The 13,469-nt window shown below is 42.6% G+C and overlaps 1 protein-coding gene across 1 annotated transcript; it reads left to right on the top strand.

The window, feature by feature from the left end:
* Positions 1 to 1,669: 1,669 nt before the first annotated feature.
* On the top strand, positions 1,670 to 12,788 carry abhd15a (abhydrolase domain containing 15a). Its single transcript, XM_071496872.1, has 3 exons — positions 1,670 to 2,606; positions 10,284 to 10,636; positions 11,468 to 12,788. The coding sequence occupies exons 1-3, from the start codon at positions 2,070 to 2,072 to the stop codon at positions 12,126 to 12,128; spliced, it is 1,551 nt and encodes a 516-aa protein (XP_071352973.1). The 5' UTR covers positions 1,670 to 2,069; the 3' UTR covers positions 12,129 to 12,788.
* The last annotated feature ends 681 nt before the right edge of the window (positions 12,789 to 13,469 follow it).

The following is a 13,469-nucleotide window of genomic DNA, read 5'->3' as shown; positions in this document are numbered from 1 at the left end:
AATGCAAACTTCCCAGAAGCTTGAAAGGCAATGAATGTGTTATGTAAATAACCATTCTAGGAATTAAGTGTACACAAGTCTCATTACAGTTAATAATTATACAATTTTATAGACCACCACAGGGCGATTACCTTTCCCTGTGCAACAACTGAGATGGTTATCACACAGAAATGAGAAGAGTCTCATGATCAGTGTTTGGAACTGCATACTGAGTAAATTAACATAAAACAATTTCCCCCACTCGGCTCTCCAGTGCACCAGCTGTAAGCCCTTCCGCCCTGGCATTCAAAGTGTCTCTGAGGTGATACCGAGTTCCTCCGAGCCACTCATCCGTCTTTATAATCTGCTTGTCGGCTTGGCACCTCCCATTTTGCCATTTGTTTTCATTTTCCGTCGACTAATCCGCAGGAATGGTGTGGCACTGGAAATTGGAACAAATACACAATGATCTACTGCCTTTCCGTTTGGGTTTGTTTTCCATCGCAAGCACACACCACTGGGTCCACGCCGCCATCAGTTCATGTTCAGTAAGCCGCGGCGGTTTGTTATGCTGCCATTGGTTAAATGAGTGTCCAAAACAACATGTTCCTCAAAAACAGATGGCAAAGCTCACAGCTTTCCATGAAATCTATCAGCCTTACATGAGGGATAGCATTAAGGTCTGGTTTTGACTGATTAAGATGTAAACTGAATATTCCATGGCTACAATAATAAGTATGGGTTGAACTCAGAATGTCAAGCTTACAGTAATGTGATTAAAATGGGAAAAAAAAAATATTATTTTAGCCTGGTGCACAAATGCTCTGTCCTTCACACAGACGAAGGCTCCTTTGTAGATAATGATCTCTATCTGCCCTACATCCTCCAACTTATTTGAATTACAGAGAAACTGTGGTGTCTTTCTCTTTGCTTTAGTCCCGAATGAATAATCCATTTACAGGGGCTATTTTCAGTTTCATAGATAGTACAAAGAGGAGGGAGGGGCGAGGAAAACAGCACAGAGAAGGTTATCACATTTCATAAATGTGATAAGGCTGAATCGAACTGGACGTCTGCGGCGCCCACTGTGCATCACAATCTGCATGTCCAAAGAACACCGGCCCACTTTCACCCTCACAATATCCAAACTGAAACACTGAGCAAAAGCTGTGTTTGTTACATAACAGAGACCTGCCTAACAGGTTACATTACTTTACATAATCCCCATCAAAAAAGCCCCTCGCTGTAGGTTACTGAGTCCAGAGCTCATGCTATAGATTATTACTTTTCCTCCCCCTCTCTCTCTCTCTCTCTCTCTCTCTCTCTCTCTCTCTGAATACAAGGTCACAGTGTGCATGCTGCCAAATTCATTCAGGAGGAATTCAGTCAGATCTGATAATGATCATGTGCATTACACTTATTGTAGCAGCTCTCTTTCTGTCTGAGTCTGTGTTGTGACAGAAACTGCTAGAGAAAAGGGGGTGGGGGTAGGGGGGGGGGGGGGGGGGGGGGTTACGTGTTAAAAACGCGCCAGATGTTCATGCTTGTACTTGGGTGTACTGGGAGTAACTGATGGAAAAGGCTATGAACAGCAGAGATCATCATGTGCACGGGGTACTACCTGCTCACCCGTGGGGGGCTGGACATGGTGGGAGGCGTTTCCAGCTTCGGCGGCGCGTCGCTCTCACACGTTTCCTGCGCTGCCAGCTGTTGGGTTGAAGCACCGGCCGAGCGCAGTCAAGTCGGCAACTGGATGCAGCGGACAATGACAGAGTCACCTCGTTTATTAAAAAGTGGCATCAGAGGTGGAAACATGATGTCGGGTATGAAACGGACTGAAGAGACAGAAGAGCAGCGTAACTGAGACCACAGCTTGCGACGACGGGGGACTGGTGCGCCTTGGCACCGGAGGGAAGCGCCAAACTTCTGAGCATCAATTCAGACAAAGGGGGGGGAAAAAACAGCACGTTGTGAGACTGGGCATGTTTCCGGTGACTGTTTTCTCCAACGTAAATGTATAATCGCATTATAATTTTAGGTGTGGAACGCGTCCGTGTTTTGCTCATTTTGCTCCCCCGCTAACCGTGCCAATGCTGGAATGGCTTGTGGCTCTGTGCATTGTGATCCTGGTGGTCTTACTCTGGCCAGGCTCCAAATATTTTGGCACCGAGAGCCCACCGGATGCCCTGCTGCAAGGACTGGGAATTTCACAGCAGGCAGCGAAGGACAAAACTGGAGGGCGCGTCTCAGACCAAGAGGGGGGCGACGGTGCCCAGGCAGCCTTTGCCGATGAGAGAGCTCGCACGGTGGCACTGATCTGCAAACCATCCGCGCTGGCCAACTATCTCCTGAAACACTGCAGGACTTTCAGTAATTACTCGCCGTGTGTCGGCTGGACGTGGCGGGCCAGCGCCTTTCTCCAGAGTGTGTACGAGGCGTGCTGGCCCTACGACCGCCCGGTGCAGTTCGTGCGGGACAACCTGCAGCTGAGCGATGATGGACTGGTGGCCCTGGACTGGGCAGTGCCATCCTACCAGAAGCGACGCAGGACATCAAGTCACTCTACCAGTCCGGTGCTTCTCATCATCCCAAACTCTTTTGGGAAAATCACTAGAAATGTGTTAAAGGTGCGTCCTTCGCTTCCCTCAGACTTCTCTGCATAAAGTTACCATACTACAGATATGATAATAACCTTGGTGTAAATCATTTTCATGCATAAACTGATCAGAAAACTAGCAAGTTTATATATATTGTATTATATCTTTTATATGTAAATATAATAGAAAATTCAAATTTCCATACCTCATTCTTAATAATACTAAAAACTTTAAATATTCAACACAGCTGATAACTCATAAAAGGTTGGAAGTGGGAGTTTCCATAGTGTCTGCAAACACCACTGTGCTTACAAATGATTACATACTTACAAAAAGCCATTTGTATCAGAGATCAGGATGCCTTCACTAGATGCATCTGTGTGATGCTGCTGTCTGTGACAACATATAGTCAACAGGGTGGAAATAACAACTGTGTTGTTTTTACACTTTCAAAAAGTAGAGGTTAGCATTTTCATAGCTGCAATACAAATAATAAGCAATAACAGCAAATCAATTTCAACTTCAGAGGGTAAATAAGAAGCATGCATGATACATATTTGACACATGAAGAGACAGATGCTATTTTCACTAAGTGTTTTAAACACTCTTGTTTCCAAACATTCAGTGGCTGAAAGGAGCTGTGGGAAGATACCAGTGTAAATCAACAGCGGCCATTTGAGCAAAGGCGATCACTTGAGGTTAAGTTCAGCTTGAAGAAAAAAAAAAAGCTAGAGTGGTTAAAAAAAAAAAAAAAAAAAGAGCAGATGCGGGGAGAGTGCCCTCTTTCAACTGCTCTTTCAATACACTGACTGAGGTAATTGAGTGAGGGATTACAAAGCATCGCTTGACTTCAGGGCCCTGGGGAAGTGCAGCCCTGCTCCACATGAATGCCTGTTGGCTCTTGCATCACTCTGGGCACCTGGCATCGTGCTATAGCTCATTTCATTTCAAACTGTTAGCTCTGCGTGCAAATTCGTCACAGGCTAACTGACAGCCCCGTGTCAGAAATAATAACTCTGCAACAACTGGATACTCTAACAACACCAATACTGTGTTGATATTGATCTTGAGTGAATCACTCCCTCAGCTGAAAGGCGGTGACAGGAAGAGGAGGAAAAATGGATGAGACAAAAATAATATGTGGTTACCTCAAAGGTTTACCAGGGTGAAAAAGCAAAATAATGAAGAGATGAAGAGTAACTGTCACATTCAGATAAACTGGCGCCTTAGGCTTTCTTTTTTTTTTTTTTTTTTTTTTTGGGCCATCCTCAGAGTAGAGAGTACATGTGAAGCTGTCAGCCAGTCGTGCTTGGGAGGGCTGGAAGCTGAGGTACCACAAGGGATATACACCAATTAAGATTGCTTCTGTCACTGGTGAGAGTCACTGTGCATAAACCAGTCAGCGCACATGCTACAAAGAGAGAGATAAAAAGAGCTCGTGTTTGCACGGGCACGCACGCGCACACACAGGTCTATATATATGACACAGAGAAGAACCAGAGAAGGAAATGGAGATTTTTTTTTTTTTTTTTTTGGAGTGTGTGGGTTTGTGTTCCCTGTCCCTCGTCTCTTTTACACAGCACGTTTCAGGAACTCCATGAATCTATCAGTGAGCCATCTCCTCTTAAATCATTCATATTTTTTCACCGGGTTTGTCTTTTGCTCCTTTGGTTTATTTAAACTGTCACGATTCAAATCCATTTCTCTAATGGTATAGGTCACGTACAGGCTTTTGTGTGGCTTCATATTTGGGCCAGAGGTTGAAATGTTTTGGGAATATACTAACATTCATTCATTACTTCATTAAATCTTTCAGTTATTTAGTTGATTAGTCCTGTTTTTTTCTGTTCCATGTCTGTCCCCAACCATATATATATATATGTGTGTGTGTGTGTGTGTGTGTGTGTGTGTGTGTTCGTGTTCTTTGGGGTTTTTTTGTTTGTCAGTAGCTCGACTTTTAGGGAAATATGCTCCCCTTCTTTCTAGCAGAGATATCACTCCTATATCTGTGTGGCCTGTGATCTCTGTTCAGAGCCACGAGCTGAAGGTCCATAAATGTTCATGTAAGCAGTCGTCCAGCTGGTTCAGAAGTCTTGCCTCATATGATTAACGTCCGTCACATTTTCCTCACAGGGCAGACAGATTTGTGAGCAGTTTTACTGATACTTTGTGACCTAGTTACAGTAAATTCAGACTGTTTTATTCAGTATGCATTTGGCACTCATGTTTAAGTATTTATCATTCCTTATGGATACGGAATATAATTTAATCTGGTCATTATGTGTAATTTATAACACATAAATGATTGTTTCTCAGACCATTCCTTTCACTTTCTGCATGCTGAGAGAGAAGCTTCCAAATTGTTTGTGGGATGGGATAATAGCTTGGGACTCACGCAGTAAAAGTTTGAAAGTTTTACGATTAACACTCTTGAGTAGATCAGTGAGGGAGGTAATATTAGCAGAAAACATCATCATCCCGGTTTGTAAAATTTCTTTTATGGAAATATTGCCAGCAGTATCCATTAGTGACCCATTACTGACAAGTGATAAATGTACTGATGTCTGTGTCTCAAGCTATCAAACACACTGTTCATCAAACAATTGTTACCATGTCAGAGTTTTCACTGGCCAACAAGGAAATGGGGTATTAGATCTGCGTTTCCTGTCCCTCCCATCTCTTTGTGAATTTTATGATGATGAGTGTTAAAAACTGGTTTTCAGCTTTAGTTTGAAGGTTTTTACATACATGTTGGGTGAACACTGTGGGAACTGTATCCCACAGTGTCCTGCTGTACCACTCAACAGGTGATACAATGAAAGTGAAAGAAATTTTTCCCACACGTTCAGAAAAATATAAAAATTTTTATTTTTTATATCCCCCCCCCCCCTCCCCACACACACACACACTTTTTCCAACATCAGTACTTTGTCTTATCTGGGAAATGAAGTCTGCCCATCAGGTGCATGCAGCTTTTCTGCCTGCACCTCATGTGAGATGTAGTTTTTTCTTTGCTAATATGACAAGGTAATAAAATATTACCAAATAAACAAACAAACAAACACCAATACAACAAATCCCCTATGACAAGATCTATTTTCTTGGAGGCTGGTGGAACAGGAGCTGCCTTGAAAAACGGTTGGGGCTTCAGTTCTTGATATTTTTGCTGTGGCGCTATCTTCAATTATTCATAGCTACTCCCCATTTTGAATGTACTCTATGTCTCTGATGCTTAACACTTTGAAAATCAGCCAGAGGAATAAACTGCCTTGCAACTGCAAAATATTTTTCCTTAAGTCCATCATTTTGGCAGCCTTTGTAAGACTTCACAGCCCACTGTAGCTTGGGTATGATGGTTGCCAGTGTCAAGTTAGTTAGCTGAGAAACTGCTAACCGTAGAATACAATAGCATCATGTTGTTAGACCATCAAATTATTCAACAAAAATTAATTTCCAGCAAAAGAAAAAAAAAACGAATCCTCCCTCATTTCTACAGTGATTTCCCTGTCCCTGCATAAACATACTGTGACTGAAGAAGAGCAAATCCATTCCCTGCACATGTATCACAGGCCTGTTGAAGAGTATTTAGGCAAAATATTGACCTGAATAGAGGACAGAGCACTGTGGTGAGATGCTTTGTTGCTCCCAAAGACTTTTAATCGAATAACATCCTTAATTTAACTTGATTTGTGGCAACGTGTCCCGATGAAGCTGCTGAAGTTTGTTGTGGTTAGTGGTGGTGTCACAGAAATAGATCACATGACCTACTATGGTTTGAAGGATGGTTGTTGTTGTATTTGTCAGCTGCCCAGTGAAGAAAATGCTGCCTCTTTCGAGCATGTGTGCGTGATTGCGTGTGCACACATTTCTTGGAGGAACAATGTGCGGGAGAGAACTGGCATGTTGTCCAGTATCTGGAGTCCCTGCTGAAGGAATTTGTCACAGCACTGACAGTTTATCAGCTCTGACAGAAAACTGCCGGAGAAGCTGCTGCTCTTCTGTTTCACACTGTTTCTCTTGCGAAACCAAATGCACACTGTCACCATGAAATATGGCCAGAAACTTAGCGTGTGTGCGATCTTGCACAAAGGTCAAGATTTTCAGATTTTCTCTTAAACCAAATTAACAAAATCTCATTACGGAAGTGGTCAAGACCAGTTCCCTGTTAGCTGTATGTGTCTGTGCGAAGTACATCAGTTTACATCAATTTGATAATTTATCAGTGTTAAAAAAAAATATATACTTCCTTCGTCATGAGTTGTTTCTTCTTTACCGAACAGAAAGTTCAGAGTTAAAGGAGTTATTCCCGACCAGCTAAAACTGTTATCAAAATGCATCTTTTATTTTATGTGCCTGTATATGATGCAGTGCAGTGGTCACTTATCACTTATGTTCCTGTGAGTGAGTCACACAGTGCATCACCGCAATGTGTGCGCATTGTGTGGCGATCGTTCACACTGTGTGGCTGCATTAATACCTGTGCAGGCACACAGGTCAAAGTCACTGCACACTCAGTTCACCTAAGTTAATCTCAGCCACAGCTTTCATCACTACACACGTTCTCCTGCCCTCATGTGCAGCTGAAATTGGGAAATTGGGAAATCTTTAATTATATATCTCATTATCGTTGGGAATTAAACTGAACTAAAGTGATACAGACTCATTTCAAATGACTCTTTCCTTCCTCTCACATGTTCCTCTTGAATCACAATGATTCAAAACCTGATCTTTGGGATGGGAGGCTGATGAATGAGTGAATGACTGATGTTCGGAGCTTTCCTGACACTGGCTGAGTAAATCCTCTTGTCACTGTATAAAGAAAACCAGGAAGTGGCAGAAATTCTGCTGCAGTCTTTCTCAGCTGTTAAATATTTAATGCAGTGATTCTGAAGCTCTTCCTGCATTCCCCTGGGATTTCTGTAGATTTAAAGCAAGATGTTACTCATTTCAAATTTCTTTTCAAAAACTTTGCAAAGACTTCTGTAGCCCCCACCACTGTTTCTGACCACAAACCTTAGCATGAGAAAAAGACAGGTTAATTCTGCTTCTCTACTTTGAGTTGAGATGAAGCAGAGTGACACTGCAAATTTAGAGGGAAGATAATTCTCTCTCCTTGTGTTTCCAGACCCTGTAATGGATCATTTATTCTAAAGGTGATATTCAGAGCCTAAACTGGAATGATCTCTCATTTCCATTCCTTCCCTGCATGGAGAGCTTTTCAATATGTGATTGTCATTTGTGCTCCACTGCAAATCTCCAAGCCCTTATTTTTCCCTACTTACGTAGTTTTAAGATTTTTTTGTTTGTTTGTTTGTTTGTTTGTTTGTCTGCCCAGATATTTGGGCATATTAAATAAAACTGAGCAGAGAAACACCAGCAGAACCATTCGATGTGGAGAGCCAGCCCCCTGAAAGCCTTAAAGAACAAAAATCATCTGTGTTTCAAAGATGAAAAGGTCTTTTGGTGAACAGGAGAGCACTGATATACTCAGATATACTCAGATATACTGCTTTATTACATGTCTTTAAATTTAATTTATAATGCTTCATAGAGCCACAAACTAAATTATGGTTTTATTTGAGGATGTATCATTCTCCTACATTCTCCACAGAACCCAAACTGGAGGAAAATGTTTTTATGTGCTGAGTAAGACAGAAAAGTCTTGCCAAGTCTACAAAATTTGTTCATTAATTTTGAATAGATTGATGCAGTTGTACAGAATTTTCTTATCCCCCTCCTTTCCTTCAGCATCCATGGCTGAAGTACCCTTGACAACTGCTCCCCGAGCTGCACGCTGCTCCTCTGTGTATGTGTGTGTGTGTGTGTGTGTATGTGTGTTCACATGGGTGGGTTAAATGCAGAGGTGAAAATTCCCGAATACATACTTGGACAAATAAAGAATTAACTCTACTAATCAGCACCAATAACCCTGCTGCCCATATATCTCATGTTGTCACATTTGTACCAAAATAAACATAATAATAACAGCTCACTGGCAGAAACAATGAGTCGTGCTATTTCTCTCCACGGTGCAGCTGACTGAAAGGGAAGCCTTCCTGCCAGAGACATGAGATCACAGGTTTCCACATTCAAGTCCTTTTTGCTCTCCTCTGCCAATTGTGCTCCCAGTCCATCTCAGGGAAAGCCGCATAGTGCAGGTTGAGGCATTTCTGGGCCAAGCAGCTGGCTGTGGGCTGCATGGACACTGGCACCAACATCGAGCATAATGTTGGCTATTTCAATGCCTCCCAAGTGTTTGAAGTCTGCCTCAAAGATGCCTGCACATCCTTACAGGCCAAGTGGCACCATCCCCGCTTATGACAACCTGCAGCTAGAGATGAACTTCTCATATATCAGTAGTTTAGCTGATTGTAGCCTCATTTCCAAATATGGACTGTTGGATCAGATTATTCCAAACCTTTACCTCAGTTACATTAATGAACAACTACTCTGGCGCTTCTCAGGGGTCTCCCTTCCTTTCAGCTATGCACTCTTTATATGTGGCAATGTGACTGTGTTCCAAATGATTCAACGGATTGGTGGTGTTACCTTAGCTTGCTAGCAATGTTGCATTCACCGCTGTCTGTGACTGTTGAAATCCAATCAGGAGGCGAGGCAGGTGTGCAGGTAAAACGGGCCCAGCAGTGTTTCCAGAAATCTCCATTTAAGGGGCTTGAAAACTCCCGAGCAGTAGTTTCCCTAAACATGGCTAAAGTGATGTGGATTTAGCCCGTGCTCGTGTCAGCTTCTCTTTGAGTGCACGCGGACTAACGTTAGGTGGACGTGGCGGAGGCGCATGAGTGAATACGAGGTAGTATTCAAGGGCAGAGTTCATGAACGCACATATTGAGCCACATTCACTTGGTGATAAGCTCTAAATGTCTAGTAAAACGTGAAGTTTTCCCTCCCCCTCTCGCTCTCTCTCTCCCTCTCTCTGTCTCTCTCAAACCCAACCGGTCGAGGCAGATGGCCTCTTAAAGGAAGCTTTTCCTCTTTCCTTTTGGAACGTGCCTTGAGATAACTTCTGTTGTGATTTGGCGCTATATAAATAAAACTTAATTTGATTTGATTTGAAAGTAGGATAATATGTATCTGTCTCACAGCAATTGGTTCCTCACCTGTTTGGTCAAGAAAAAAAAAACATGCAAAATGTTTGCTGTGGTCTTTTTCAGTGAAGTAATGGCTGTTGAGCCTATTCCGTGGCAGTATTACTGTGTAAACTTCAAACATGGTGAAACTGCACAGCAAAAGGAGTCACACTTCATCCCATGGTTTTACTGTGTTCTCACCTCCCCCAGCAAAGGGTTATTTCTCTTTCCATACAATAAAAAGTAGTACCATGCATGTTCAGGTGATACAACTGCAAAGGCATTTAGGGGAACAAAATGGAAACTGACTCCTAACTAAAAGGAGGCATTGTTCAATTCTGTGGGATTACAACCAAGAGACCAAGCTACACAAATTCAACCATTTGGTCTATTCAATGGGTCAAAAAAGGAGGACTTCTTTACCATATGTAGGCAGAACATATGAAACAACTTCTGTAGTTGTATAAATGGATTAATACCTTTCTCACCTTGTCTTATGTGTGAAAATGATGTATTTAATTTGAAAGATTTAACACACAGCAAATCCCCATAATTCTCCTAATTCTCTTATTTGTTCTCTTTTTTTTTTTTTTTTTTTTTTTACCCATTCTCTCAATAGTTGTGTGAAACAGCGCTGTCCCATGGCTACCTGCCAGCAGTTTTTAACCGCCGCAGCCACAACAGCACCCCACTCACCACCCTCAAACTGCAGCAGTTTGGTGACCCTGCAGATCTGCGTGAGGCTGTGCGCTACATTCGCTACAGACAGCCTGCAGGAAGACTGTATGCAGTGAGCGAGAGCAGTGGGTCGGGCCTTCTCCTGTCTTACCTGGGGGAGTGTGGATCCTCCAGCTATGTGACGGCAGCTGTCTGCCTGTCACCCGTGTTCCGCTGCCAGAGCTGGTTTGAGAACGGGCTGTGCTGGCCCCTGCAGTGGGCTTTGGTGCTGTACCAGAAGATATGTCTCAGCAGGTATGGAGAGGGTGGGAAACCTGCAGGCATAAATCACTCAGCTTATGAGAAATGGAAAGGAAGCATGGTCTTGATAGCTGGGGAAAAAATATCACTGGTGATGAAAACAGACAGAGACTGTGCCGGCTTTTAAAGTATTTCTAGAGTATTACTGCTTGGCTCTTATTTTCATCATCTTATTTTAGAGATGTCTCATTCTCAGATGTCAGCAGTTAACTTGAGTAATTACCAGTGGGGAACAGTGGCCAGTGATATGAAAATATCATGAAAATTGATTTTTTTTTTTTTTTTTTTTTAATTGCTAACCTGCAAGAAAATTGCAGTGTTATAGAAAGTGTAAGAGAGCATAATGAGTTTTGGAAGACAGAAATAGGTTAACAGTTCCTCCTCTTCTTTTTGTTTACCCTGGGGAGAATAAGTGTCTACAAGATGATGAAAAATAACAAGTTCCACAAGGCTGCTGCATGAAGTATGCAAAATAAAAATCTTAGACAGGCTACACTGAAACAATGAAAGATTTGAGTTCAAGTCAGCCAAAACGGAGGCATGGTTAAAAGGAGACTGCAATAAAAGCGGATACAAGTACTCACTAAGCATTTATTGGACAGGCACAGACAATTAAGGAAAGCGTCAAGTTACTGTAGCAACGCATGGCCTGCGCACTGTCAAGTCATTAATTCTGAGAGACATCGTGACACAGGTAGAGTTTCTCGAATCAATGCCAATAGGGAACATGAGGCCCATGCAGCTCTTCAGAATCGATTTACTGATTTTCTCTTGTGTGTGTGTGTGTTTTGTGCAAATGTGTGTGACCTTGGGTATTATGCATAGGTACAGGACGGTGCTGGGTGAGACCATACAGACAGACACCCTGTTTTCCAGCTGTTCTTTGCGTGGCCTGGAGGAGGCTCTGTTCTGTCAGACTGGACATGTGGGCTCTGCACCAGCAGCAGCAACAGGGGCCAGCAGTAGCAGCAATACTTCAGGTGCCTGGGAAGCTTACTGGGAGCGCAATGAACCCTTGAGAGATGTGGACGAAGTGGCCATTCCTGTTCTGAGCGTGTGTGCTCGGGATGACCCAATCCGCGGTGACACCCAATCCACTGTACCCTTGGAACTCTTTGAGACCAACCCACATTTTTTTCTCCTCTTAACTGACCGTGGAGGTCACTGTGGTTTCTCCACCCAGTCCGAGGGGAGTGCCGCTGGTGCATTAGGCGCAGCTGGTTCTGCGGCTGCAACAAACAGTGGGATGGAGAGCCATGGGACCAACTGGAGCCACAGAGCTCTGCTGGAATTCTTCAGGGCGACCACAGACTTCTTCGCTGCAGAGGAGAGAGCAAAGCAGCTCGCTGCAAGAAGGAGGGGGCTGGGGGGAGGCGTAGGAGGGAGGGTATTCCGCCACCGCAGCGTCAGTACATGTAAAAGAGTGCCAGTGTGTTCCCATAATATCCATGCTATTTACAATTGGCAGAGGTCCTATACACGGTGAGGGAGCCTAATGGAAGTTAATGGACTACACTGATGCTTTCTGATATTGTTTGGGTTTGAGATGCGAAGCGCTCAAGTTGGTCTCTGCCTGCGTGACACTCAGCTACAAAGTCTTATGATAACCAAAACTAGAAGAGTGCAGAGGTTGTAAAAAGTGTGTGTTGTTCTCACACACTTGATGCGGGCCATAAAACTCTAGGACTGAAAAAAGATCATGACAGGCCATAAGCTGCTGAGCTGCCGAACAGTTGACACTAAACTCTCAAGATGGGTGGCTATATATTTTTCTATGGACTGATTCAAGTCTCTTCACTGCCAGCTGTTAAAACTGAAAGATTCTGTCACAGTTTTATGAACACACATTCATTTATTGATTCATTAATTCTGCTGCCTCACATTTTACACAGGTTGCCACATTTGTAACCACAACTGCATCATCATGTGGAAAATTTGAAACCTCATCACTTAGTGTAGCATCTTACTGTTATTCTTTTTTATTACTGACGGATATTTACTGGGATGTAAAAGTGTAAAAGTCTTGTGCCTAGAATAGGAAAAAAAATTCCAAATGAATTTGAGCTGAATGTCAACTGAGTTTAATCAACTCATGCTGTGTTATTGTAAACATTAAAGAGAGTTTACTGTGTATATTATCATAAAATGTTCTCCTCTTTATTGGGAAATGGCCTGTGGTTCCCAGAATATAGGAACTTATGTGTGATTGCCACCCAGACAGCTTTTCGAGGAAAGTCTGTGTCATGAGCTTACAATATTTTAATGAGCTGGATGGCTGGAAGCATTTTGTGAGTTTTCCTGTCTCATCATTTAAATTCTGTGCTCCAAGGTTTCGCTGGCCAGGCTGCTCGGGATCCGAAGGTGGTGGAGCTGTGACGGTGGCTGGTTTTGCACTGAGATAGAGACTTAGCAGCAGAGTGTTTGAAACATTTCTGGAAATTTTCGTCTTTGGGTTCATTCTTGAGAATTAAGCTAATAAATAATACAAGTGATGATACAAAAAAATAAATATTCAGTTTTGGTGCATAGAAAAGAAGCATGTAAAAGGGAAGTTCAAATGGTTCCTAAGAAGAGAAAAACTACAAAGCAGTGATTGACAGCTGATTTATACAAACACATATTAAATGGGTTAATAAATGTCATAGAATTAATAATGACAAGTACAATAAATGAGCTGAGTTGACAAACATGGGATATACACTCTATGAGCAACATGTTCTGGAAAAAATAACACTGAAAGGTCATCTTTCACTTCAGGTAAGTAAAATCCTCATTAATAGCAATGTGTTTCTCTTTATCTTTTCTCATGTTCATTTTTGAACCACTT

Source organism: Trachinotus anak, unplaced genomic scaffold (assembly GCF_046630095.1).
Source record: "Trachinotus anak isolate AG129_WGS33_773 ecotype Australia unplaced genomic scaffold, CSIRO_AGI_Tana_v1 ptg000014l, whole genome shotgun sequence".
NCBI classification, from domain to species: Eukaryota; Metazoa; Chordata; class Actinopteri; order Carangiformes; family Carangidae; genus Trachinotus; species Trachinotus anak.
Note: the sequence above shows the minus strand (reverse complement) of the source record. Positions and strands in the feature narration are given on the sequence as shown.

Excerpts from the sequence above, each read along its gene's own strand:
- abhd15a (XM_071496872.1), top strand. The coding sequence starts at position 2,070 with ATGCTGGAATGGCTTGTGGCTCTGTGCATTGTGATCCTGGTGGTCTTA. Across the intron at positions 2,607-10,283 it reads TCACTAGAAATGTGTTAAAG|TTGTGTGAAACAGCGCTGTC; the intron begins GTGCGTCCTTCG and ends TTCTCTCAATAG. Across the intron at positions 10,637-11,467 it reads CAGAAGATATGTCTCAGCAG|GTACAGGACGGTGCTGGGTG; the intron begins GTATGGAGAGGG and ends TATTATGCATAG.